The sequence below is a fragment of the Pan troglodytes genome, chromosome X (genome assembly GCF_028858775.2).
Source record: "Pan troglodytes isolate AG18354 chromosome X, NHGRI_mPanTro3-v2.0_pri, whole genome shotgun sequence".
NCBI classification, from domain to species: domain Eukaryota; kingdom Metazoa; phylum Chordata; class Mammalia; order Primates; family Hominidae; genus Pan; species Pan troglodytes.
This window is the reverse complement of record NC_072421.2, coordinates 66,324,304-66,336,537: the sequence shown is the minus strand read 5'-3', so window position 1 is coordinate 66,336,537 and position 12,234 is coordinate 66,324,304. Positions and strand designations below refer to the sequence as shown.

General features: G+C 39.8%; 1 protein-coding gene across 1 annotated transcript in view; it reads right to left on the bottom strand.

The window, feature by feature from the left end:
- Positions 1 to 239: 239 nt before the first annotated feature.
- YIPF6 (Yip1 domain family member 6) overlaps positions 240 to 12,234 on the bottom strand; it is a 73,602-nt gene continuing 61,607 nt past the window's right edge. Inside the window, exon 7 of the mRNA XM_016943656.4 lies at positions 240 to 1,726. Within this exon, the coding sequence (XP_016799145.1) occupies positions 1,632 to 1,726 (95 nt within the window). The 3' untranslated portion in view covers positions 240 to 1,631. The remainder of the gene's footprint in view (positions 1,727 to 12,234) is intronic.

The following is a 12,234-nucleotide window of genomic DNA, read 5'->3' as shown; positions in this document are numbered from 1 at the left end:
GCTACTCGGGAGGCTGAGGCAGGAGAATTGTTTGAACCCAGGAGGCAGAGGTTGCAGTGAGCCGAGATCGCACCACTGCACTCCAGCCTGGGCAACAGAACAAGACTTCGTCTCAAAAAAAAAAAAAAAAAGTGTAGATAAGAGTGTAGTAAAATAACTAGGAAGTGATTGATTAGTTTTGAGTATTTGCTATCTATGTTTTAATGTAATGCATTTAATAGGAAGTTCATGTACATTAATTTTTTTGTTTGTGTTGCCTTTTTAATTTTAAAAAATAAATATATACTTTTAAACATACAGAAAATAGGAAAAAATAGCACATTGAACACCCATATACACACCAGTTAGATTCACTAACATCTTGCCATATATGCTTCATGCCATGTACATTAATTTTTAATAATGGCTGTGACTAATAATCAGCAAGCAAAATTTCTGAAAATTTCACAATCAGCTCTTCTAAGTCAAGACAACCTCGCTCTAGCAACACCACTAGTCTCAGCTTTCTCACCCCAGTACCATGGTTAGCCAATCAGGACAGAGAGAGCAGAGGAAGTGTGAGCATGGAAATGAACAATTTTCTTCTCCCAGTGGACTGAGAAATTTCTCAACAGTGATAGCAGGGTACCCAAGACAAAGCACACAACCTATCCTAGAACAGGCACAAGGCTGGTGCATGTGTGTCTAAAAGCAGACTTTAGGGAGACACAGCCCTTCTAACCTTGCAAGCTCATTATTAGCCTTAGAAGTGACTCATGTAAGTTCTGAGTCATGAGATATACTAGGTGGCTCCCACACACACTCAAAGTCACCAGTTTAGTCAGCCTTCCATATTGAGAGTAGAGGAGCTTGAAAACTCCTCCTAGAATTTGCTTGCTTGGTGCTATCATTCTAAAACAAGACGTGTGCTAGTTAATCCACCCTTCCCCTGGAAAAGATAGAGTAGATATGTTGGTGTGCTCTGCCCAGGACAGCGGAAGTTTGGCCATCCCCTCCCTGCTCACACACAGAGAGCTGCCAGAAACCACACAGAATCTTTCAAGAAAAGGGTGGCCAGCCTGCCTAGAAAGAAGTCTCATCTATCAAATCTGCCACTGTCTGCAGTCACCTGATGGCTTGCATGGAGCTGGAGGATCCGCTTCGCTGATGGCTCAGTCATGTGGCTGCTGGCAGAAGACCTCAGTCCCTCAAATTGTGGGCCTCTCCATAGGTTACTTGAATGCCATCAGGACATGACAACTAACTTACCCCAGAGTGAGTGCTCCACTAGAGAGGGAGCACAGAGGAAGCCGCACTGTCTTTTTTATGATCTAGTCTCTGAAATGTCACAATCACTTTTGCTTTATTCTATTCGTTAGAAGCGAGTCACTGATGAATTTCTTTATCCTATTCATTAGAAACAAGACAGTAAAAGCAGCTCACCCTCAAGGGGAAGGGAAATAGGGTCTTCCTTTGAAAGGAAGGAGTAGCAAAAAATTTGTGGACAAATTTCACAGCTACTGCAGTTCTCCCTCTTTCCACCAACTATTGATATTCCTCCCATATGCAAAGTACACTCACTCCTCCTAAGGCCCCTAAAAGTCTCATCCCATTACACTATCAGTTTGAAGTCTAGATTCTCATCACTGAGATCAGGTCCAGGTCCAGGTCCAGGTGCACATAAGGCTCCTCAGATGTAGTTCTTTAAGTATAGCTTCTGGAGTACAGTTCCTCTCAACCTGAGGACCTGTGAACCAAAGAGACAAGATATCGGCCACGGATACACCCAACATGCAATGGTGGGAATGAGTAGAATAACCTCTACAGACATTACTGTACAAGGAAAGGGGAAAACAGGCACAAAGGAGTCGCTGTTCCATAAACAATTCTGAAATATACCTAAGGACATGTTGCAAGTTCCTTGATTAGGACTCGGTCTGGGAATAATTCTCTGCACCTCTTGGCTCTCCCCCCTGGGCTCTTGGTTCTATCCTCTGAGTCATCTTTCCTTTCCACAAAAAACACTCTGTTTCCAGGTGCATGATTTTTTCAGCTTTCTTCCTGCCAGTAGAATTTTGGAGATCCAAAGGTCTCGTCATTTTGTATTGTCTCTGCCCCTTTCAGTTCAGGCTGGAAATGTTCCCATAAATATAATTCTCTTTAAAACTTTGTGAGTGTTCTCTGATTCTTATTAAGGTTTACCCCATTACACCATTACACCAAAGCTTTGTCCAAAAATATCTTTGAGATAAGCCCTTCCTAACATTGGACATCTGCTGTGACTACTGAGGGACAGTGCCCTTAAGCTTCTTCAAAGTTCTGTTGCTTGACTGAACAGCTCTTTGAAGCATGACCTTGGATCTTTCTGAGGCTTTAACAAAAGATTTTACAGTCATACTTCCAGTTTTATTTTTAGACCATGTTTTCCAGAGAGTACCCTGGATTTTACCTTTGTTCCAAGGCTATTTCTTAATTTTGGCATTGTTTACCCTTGGAGGATCTAGGAATCTCCAAAACCAGCACTCCTTTTTGTTTAACATTTCTTCCTCAAGCATGTCTCTGTCCTTTCACATTTTGCTATAAGCAACAAGAAGCAACCAGGCAGCACCTTCAATGCTTTTGCTAGAAGTTACTTTAGCTAGGTCATCCAGTTCATTTGGTACATTTTCTACTTTCCAAATAATTTCAGGTGACAGTGTAGCTAAACTTTCTGCCACTACTTAGCAAAGATCCCTCTTCCTTCACTTTCCTGTAACATATTCCTTACTTCTATTTAACCCCCCACTGGTAGCCTCCTCAAAACTCAGACTTCTCCAAACAGTCTATTCAAGAAATTTTAGCCTTTTGTGGATACTGTCTTCAAAGTCCTTCCAGGTTTTGCAAAACTGCCTAATTCCCAAGCCACTCCCAAATTTTTAGATGCTTTTTTTTTTTTTTTTTTTTTTTTTTTTGCTTTTGAGACGGAGTCTCACTCTGTCACCAGGCTGGAGTGCAGTGGCTCAATCTTGTCTCACTGCAACCTGTGCCTCCCAGGTTCAAGCGATTCTCCTGCCTCAGCCTCCCGAGTAGCTGGGACTACAGGCGTGCGTCACAATGCCCAGCTAATTTTTGTATTTTTAGTAGAGATGGGGTTTCACCATGTTGGCTAGGATGGTCTCGATATCTTGATAGCACCCCGCTTCCAGGTAGCAAAATCTGTATTAGTTATCTGTTACTGCATAAAAAGTTACTCCAAAACTCAGTGGCTTAAAACAACAAACATGCATTATCTCATAGTTTCTGTCTGTCAGGAATTTCAGAGTGGCTTATTTGAAAATGTAGGCTCAGGGTCTGATATGGTTTGTGTCCCCACCCAAATCTCATCTCGAATTGTAATCCCCATGTGTCAAGGAAGGGACCTGGTGGGAGGTGACTGGATCATGGTGGCAGTTTCCCCCACACTGTTCTCATGATAGTGAGTTCTCATGAGATCTGATGGTTTTATAAGTGTTTGACAGTTCCTGCTTCCCATGCTCTCTCTCCCTTGCCACCATGTAAGACATGCCTGCTTCCTCTTCTGCCACGATTGTAAGTTACCTGAGACCTCCCAAGCCATGTGGAACTGTGAGTCAATTAAACCTCTTTTCTTTATAAATTACCCAGTCTCTGAATCCTCATCTGTCACCCTATACAAAAACCAACTGAAGATGGATCAAAAACCAACTAAAGATGGATCAACTGAAGTTTGATCAAAGATCAAACTTGAATCTAAGACCTGAAACCATAAAAATTCTAGAAGATAACTGATATGGTTTGGCTGTGTCCCCCATTCATATCTCATCTTGAATTGTAGCTCCCATGATTGCCACGTGTTGTGGGAGGGACCTTGTATCAGGGTTCTCTAGAGGGAAATAATTGTGTATATATGTGTATATATATATATACACACACATGTACATATAGGAGTTTATTAAGTATTAACTCACATGATGACAAGGTCCCACGATAGGCTATCTGCAAGCTGAGGAGCAAGGAGAGCCAGTCCGAGTCCCAAAACTGAAGAATTTGGAGTCCAATGTTTGAGGACAGGAAGCATCCAGCACACAGGAGAAAGATGTAGGCTGGGAGGCTAGACCAGTCTCACCTTTTCACGTTTTTCTGCCTGCTTCATATTGGCTGGAGGCTGATTAGATGGTGCCCACCAGATTAAGGGTGGGTCTGCCTTCCCCAGCCCACTGACTCAAATGTTAATCTCCTTTGGCAACACCCTCACAGACACACCCAGGATTAGTACTTGGAACCCTTCAATCCAATCAAGTTGACACTCAGTATTAACCATCCCAGACCTGGTTGGAGATAATTGAATCATCAGGGCAGTTTACCCCATACTGTTCTCCTGGTGGTGAATAAGTCTCACAAGATCTGATGGTTTCATACGGGGAAACCCCTTTTGCTTGGCTATCATTCTCTCTTGCCTGCTGCCACGTAAGATGTGTCTTTCACCTTTCACCATGATTGTGAGGCCACCCCAGCTACCTGGAACTGTGAGTTCATTAAACTACTTTTGCTATATAAATTACCCAGTCTGGGGTATGTCTTTGTCAGTGGCATGAAAATGGACTAATACAGTAAACTGGTACTGGTAGAGTACGATGCTGCTGTAAAGACACCCAAAAATGTGGAAAAGACTTTTGAACTGGGTAACAGGCAGAGGTTGGAACAGCTCAGAGGGCTCAGAAGAAGACAGGGAAATGTGGGAAAGTTTGGAACTTCCTAGGGACTTGTTGAATGGCTTTGACCAAATGCTGATAATGATATGGACAATGAAATCCAGGCTGAGTTGGTCTCAGATGGAGATAAGGAACTTGTTGGGAACTGGAGTAAAGATGACTCTTGCTATGTTTTAGCAAAGAGACTGGTGGCATTTTGCCCCTGCCCTAGACATTTGTGGAACTTTGAACTTTAGAGAGATGATTTAGGGTATCTGGCAGAAGAAGAAATTTTTAAGCAGCAAACCATTCAAGAGGTGACTTGAGTGCTGTTATAGACAATCAGTTTTATAAGGGAAGCAGAGCATAAAGTTTGGAAAATTTGCAGCCTGACAATGTGATAGAAAAGAAAATCCCATTTTCTGAGGAGAAATTCAAGCTGACTGCAGAAATTTGCATAAGTAACAAGGAGCCAAATGTTAATAACCAAGATAATGGGAAAATGTCTCCAGAGCACGTCAGAGGTCTTCACAGCAGCCCCTCCCATCACAGGCCTGGAGGCCTAGGAGGAAAATATGGTTTTGTGGGCTGGGCCTAGGGGCAGAATGATATGGTTTGGCTGTGTTGCCACCCATATCTCATCTTGAATTGTAGCTCCCATAATTCCCATGTGTTGTGGGAGGGACCCAGTGGGAGATAATTGAATGATGAGGGTGGTTTCTCCCGTACTGTTCTCGTGGTAGTGAATAAGTCTCATGAGATCTGATGGTTTTATAAGGAGAAACCCCTTTTGCTTGTTTCTCATTCTCTCTTGCCTGCTGCCATGTAAGACATGCCTTGGCTTCTCCTTTGCCTTCCACCATGATTGTGAAGCCTTCCCAGCTATGTGGAAATGTGAGTCCATTAAACCTCTTTCCTTTAGAAATTACCCAGTCTCAGGTAAGTCTTTATTAGCAGTGTGAGAACAGACTAATACAATAACATTGGAAAAACCCTTCCAGACATTGGCTTAGACAAAGACTTCATGACCAAGAACTCAAAAGCAAAGGCAACAAACACAAAGATAAATAGATGGGACTTAATTAAAATAAAAAAGCTTCTGCACAGCAAAAGAAATAATTAGCAGAATAAACAGACAACCCACAGAGTGGGAGAAAAATCTTCACAATCTATACATACAACAAAGGACTAATATCCAGAATCTACAAGGAAGTCAAACAAACCAGTAAGAACAAAACAAACAATTCCATCAAAAAGTGGGCTAAGGATATGAATTGGCAATTCTCAAAAGAAGATATACAAATGGCCAACAAACATGAAAAAATGTTCAACATCACTGATTATCAGGGAAATGCAAATCAAAACCACAATGCAATACCACCTCACTCCTGCAAGAAAGGCCATAATAAAAAAATAAAAAAAAATAGATGTTGGCATGGATGTGGTGAAAAGGGAACACTTTTACACTTTTACACTGCTGGTGGGAATGTAAACTAGTACAAACACTATAAAAAACAGTGTGGAGATTCTTAAAGAACTAAAAGTAGATCTACGATTTGATCCAGCAATCCCACTACTGGGTATCTACCCAGAGGAAAAGAAGTCATTATACGAAAAAGATACCTGCACGTGCATGATTATAGCATCACCATTCACAATTGCAGAAATATAGAACCAGCCCGAATGCCCATCAATCAACAAGTGGATAAAGAAAATGTGATATATATATATATATATATATATATATATATATATATAGTATATGTATATATATGTATATATATACTCATACCATGGAGTGCTAGAATACTACTCAGCCATAAAAAGGAACAAAATAATGGCATTTGCAGCAATCAGGATGAAATTGGAGACCAATATTCAAAGTGAACTAACTCAGGAATGGAAAACCAAACATCACATGTTCTCACTCATAGGAGGAGCTAAGCTGTGATGACACAAAGGCATTAGAATGATACAATGGACTTTGGGGACTCAGGGGGAAAGGGTGAGGGGGATGAGGCATAAAAGACTACACATTGGGTACATTGTACTCTGCTTGAGTGATGGGTGCACCAAAATTTCAGAAATCACCACCAAAAAACGTATTGCTGTAACCAAACATCACCTGTTCCCCAAAAACCTACTGAAAATAAAAAAACTATATGGGGAAGAAAATATAACTGTTTATATTTAATTTTATACTGTATGTTTTAAAAATTATATTTTTGTTTATGTTTCATATATGTGAACATGTGTAATGGAATAAAAATAGATATCAAGAGTGAGTGTTCAAAGTATTTTAGTCATCAAAAAAGTTTGGATGCTATTGTAGTGTGTCAATAAAAAGAGTCAAACTCTAAAATATTTGAAGAGATTTATTCTGAGCCAAATACGAGAGACAATGGCTTGTGATACAGCTTTCAGGAGGTCCTAAGAACATGTGCTTAGGGTGGTTGGGGTGCAGCTTGGTTTCATACATTTTAGGGAGGCATGAGACATCAATCAAATACATTTAAGAAATACATTGGTTTGGGCCAGACGCAGTGGCTCATGCCTGTAATCCTAGCACTTTGGGAGGCCGAGGCAGGTGGATCACCTGAGGACAGGAGTTCAAGACCAACCCGGCCAACATGGTGAAACCCCATCTCTAGTAGAAATACAAAAATTAGCCAGGTGAGATGGTGAGTGCCTGTAATCCCAGCTACTCAGGAGACTGAGGCAGGATAATCACTTGAACCCGGGAGGCAGAGGTTGCAGTGAGCCAAGATCGCACCACTGGACTCCAGCCTGGGTGACAGAGTGAGACTCTGCCTCCAAAAAAAAAAAAAAAAAAAAAGAAAAGAAAAGAAAAGAAAGAAATACATTGGTTTGGTTCAGAAAGGTGGAACAACTCAAAGCACGGGGTTTCCAGGCTCTAGGTAAATTTAAACGTTTTCAGATTGACAATTGGTTGAGTTTGTCTAAATACCTGGATCAATAGAAAGGAAATGTTTAGGCTAACATAAAAGATTGTGGAGACCAAGGTTCTTTTGTAGTCTTATAGTGGCTGCCCTTAGAGACAGTAGATGACAAAGATTTCCTATTCGGACCTTTAAAAGGCAATAGACTCTTACTTAATCTCTTCAGGATTGGGAGGGGCTGGAAGAAAAAGATCTAGCTATGTTCATAGATTCTTTACAAATGCACATTTTCCCCCACAAAGGACCATTTCAAAATATGGCGAAGTAGAATATTTTGACTTTCTTCTTTGTCATGTAATGTTATGCCAGAGTCATATAGGAAAGTAAGTCATGATATACAGGGTTAAATAAAACCCATCAGATGAGAATTTATGATTTGTAGGGCATGATTCACCAGACCCCTGAGCTAAAAGAGGATGTTCAAACCCATCGCAAGAAAGCTAAAAAAACCTTGAAAAAAGATTAGACGAATGGCTAACTAGAGTAAACAGTGTACATAAGACCTTAAATGACCTGATGGAGCTGAAAACCATGGCATGAGAACTTCGTGATGAATGCACAAGCTTCAGTAGCCAATTCAATCAAGTGGAAGAAAGGTTATCAGTGATTGAACAACAAATTAATGAAATAAAGTGAGAAGACAAGGTTAGAGAAAAAAGAGTACAAAGAAACAAACAAAGCCTCCAAGAAATACAGGACTATGTGAAAAGACCAAATTTGCATTTTATTGGTGTACCTGAAAGTGATGGGGAGAATGTAACCAAGTTGGAAAACACTCTTCAGGATATTATCCAGGAGAACTTTCGCAACCTAGTAAGGCAGGCCAACATTCAAATTCAGGAAACACAGAGAACAACACAAATATACTCTTTGAGAAGAGCAACCCAAAGACACATAATTGTCCGATTCACCAAGGTTGAAATGAAGGAAAAAGTGTTAAGGGCAGCTAGAGAGAAAGGTCGGGTTACCCCCAAAGGGAAGCCCATCAGACTAACAGCTGATCTCTTGGCAGAAACCCTACAAGCCAGAAGAGAGTGGGGGCCAATATTCAACTTTTTAAAGAAAAGAATTTTCAACCCAGAATTTCATATCCAGCCAAACTAAGCTTCATAACTAAAGGAGAAATAAAATCCTTTACAGACAAGCAAATGCTGAGAGATTTTGTCACCACCAGGCCTGCCTTACAAAAGCTCCCAAAGGAAGCACTAAACATGGAAAGAAACAACCGGTACCAGCCACTGCAAAAACATGCCAAATTGTAAAGACTATTGATGCTATGAAGAAACTGCATCAATTAATGGGCAAAATAACCAGCGAACATTATAATGACAGGATCAAATTCACACATAACAATATTAACCCTAAATGTAAATGGGCTAAATGCCTCAATTAAAAGACACAGACTGGCAAATTGGATAAAGAATCAAGATCCGTCAGTGTGCTGTATTCAGGAGACCCATCTCACGTGCAAAGACACACATAAGACACACATAGGCTCCAAAAAAAGGCAAGGAGGAAGATCTACCAAGCAAATGGAAAGCAAAAAAAAAAAAAAAAAAGCAGGGGTTGCAATCCTAGTGTCTGATAGAACAGACTTTAAACCAACAAAGATCAAAAGGGACAAAGAAGGCCATTACATAAATCAATTCAACAAGAAGAGCTGACTATCCTAAATATATATGCACACAATACAGGAGTACCCAGATTCACAAAGCAACTCCTTAGAGACGTACAAAGAGACTTAGACTCCCACACAATAATAATGCGAGACTTTAACACCCCACTGTCAATATTAGACGGATCAACGAGACAGAACGTTAAAAGATATCCAGGACTCGAACTCAGCTCTGCAACAAGTAGACCTAATAGACATCTACAGAATTCTCCACCCCAAATCAACAGAATATACATTCTTCTCAGCACCACATTGCACTTATTCTAAAATTGACCACATAATTGGAAGTAAACCACTCCTCAGCAAATGTAAAAGAACAGAAATCACAACAAACTATCTCTCAGACCACAGTGCAATCAAATTAGAACTCAGGATTAAAAAACTCACGCAAAACTGCACAACTACATGGAAACTGAACAACTTGCTCCTGAATGACTACTGGGTAAATAACAAAATGAAGGCAGAAATAAAGATGTTCTTTGAAACCAATGAGAACAAAGATGCAACGTAGCAGAATCTTTGGGACACATTTAATGCAGTGTGTAGAGGGAAATTTATAGCACTAAATGCCCACAAGAGAAAGCAGGAAAGATCTAAAATTGACACCATAACATCACAATTAAAAGAACTAGAGAAGCAAGAGCAAACACATTCAAAAGCTAGCAGAAGGCAAGAAATAACTAAGATCAGAGCAGAACTGAAAGAGATAGAGACACAAAAAACTCTTCAAAAAATCAATGAATCCAGGAGCCGGTTTTTTGAAAAGATCAACAAAATTGATAGACTGCTGGCAAGACTAATAAAGAAGAAAAGAGAGAAGTATCAAATAGATGCAATAAAAAATAATAAAGGGGATATCACCACCGATCCCACAGAAATACAAACTACCATCAGAGAATACTACAAACACCTCTACGCAAACAAACTAGAAAATCTAGAAGAGATGGATAAATTCCTCGACATATACACCCTCTTAAGACTAAACCAGAAAGAAGTTGAATCTCTGAATAGACCAATAACAGGCTCTGAAACTGAGGCAATAATTAATAGCTTACCAACCAAAAAAAGTCCAGGACCAGATGGATTCACAGCTGAATTCTACCAGAGGTACAAAGAGGAGTTGGTAATATTCCTTCTGAAACTATTCCAATCAATAGAAAAAGAGGGAATCCTCCCTAACTCATTTTATGAGGCCAACATCATTCTGATTCCAAAGCCTGGCAGAGACACAACAAAAAAAGAGAATTTTAGACCAATATCCCTGATGAACATTGATGCAAAAATCCTCAATAAAATACTGACAAATCAAATCCAGCAGCACATCAAAAAGCTTACCCACCATGATCAAGTCAACTTCACCCCTGGGATGCAAGGCTGGTTCAACATATGCAAATCAATAAACGTAATCCATCACATAAACAGAATCAATGACAAAACCGACATGATTATCTCAATAGATGCAGAAAAGGCCTTCAACAAAATTCAACAACCCTTCATGCTAAAAACTCTCAATAAACTAGGTATTGATTGAATGTGTCTCAAAATAATAAGAGCTATTTATGACACACCCACAGCCAATATCATACTGAATGGGCAAAAGCTGAAAGCATTCCCTTTGAAAACTGGCACACGGCAAGGATGTCCTCTCTCACCACTCCTATTCAACATAGTGTTGGAAGTTCTGGCCAGGGCGATCAGGAAAGAGAAAGAAATAAAGGGTATTCAATTAGGAAATGAGGAAGTCAAATTGTCCCTGTTTGCAGATGACATGATTGTATATTTAGAAAACCCCATCATCTCAGCTCATAATCTCCTTAAGTTGATAAGCAACTTCAGCAATCTCACGATACAAAATCAATGTGCAAAAATCACAAGCATTCCTATACACCATTAACAGACAAATGGAGAGCCAAATCGTGAGTGAACTCCCATTCACAATTGCTACAAAGAGAATAAAATACCTAGGAATTCAAATACAAGGGATGTGAAGGACCTCTTCAAGGAGAACTACAAACCACTGCTCAATGAAATAAAAGAGGACACAAACAAATGGAATAATATTCCATGCTCATGGATAGGAAAAATGAATATCATGAAAATGTCCGTACTGCCCAAAGTAATTTAGAGATTCAATGCAATCCCCATCTAGCTACCAATGACTTTTTTCACAGAATTGGAAAAAAACAACTTTAAAGTTCGTGTGGAACCAAAAAAGAGCCCTCATTGCCAAGGCAATCCTAAGCAAAAAGAACAAAGCTGGAGGCATCACGTTACCTGACTTCAAACTATACTACAAGTCTACAGTAATCAAAACAGCATGGTACTGGTACCAACACAGATATATAGACCAATGGAACAGAACAGAGGCCTCAGAAATAACACCACACATCTACAACCATCTGATCTTTGACAAACCTGAGAAAAACAAGAAATGGGGAAAGGATTCCCTATTTAATAAATGGTGCTGGGAAAACTGGCTAGCCATATGTAGAAAGCTGAAACTGGAACCCTTCCTTACACCTTATACAAAAATTAATTCAAGATGGATTAAAGACTTAAATGTTAGACCTAAAACCATAAAAACCCTAGAAGAAAATCTAGGCAATACCATTCAGGACATAGGCATGGGCAAGGACTTCAAGACTAAAACACCAAAGGCAATGGCAACAAAAGCCAAAATTGACAAATGGGATCTAATTAAACTAAAGAGTTTTGCATGGCAAAAGAAACTACCATCAGAGTGAACAGGCAACCTACGGAATGGGAGAAAATTTTTGCAATCTACCCACCTGACAAAGGGCTAATACACAGAATCTACAAATAATTCAAACAAATTTACAAGAAAAAAACAAACAACCCCATCAAAAAGTGGGCAAAGGATATGAATAGACACTTCTCAAAAGAAGACATTTATGCAGTTAACAGACACATG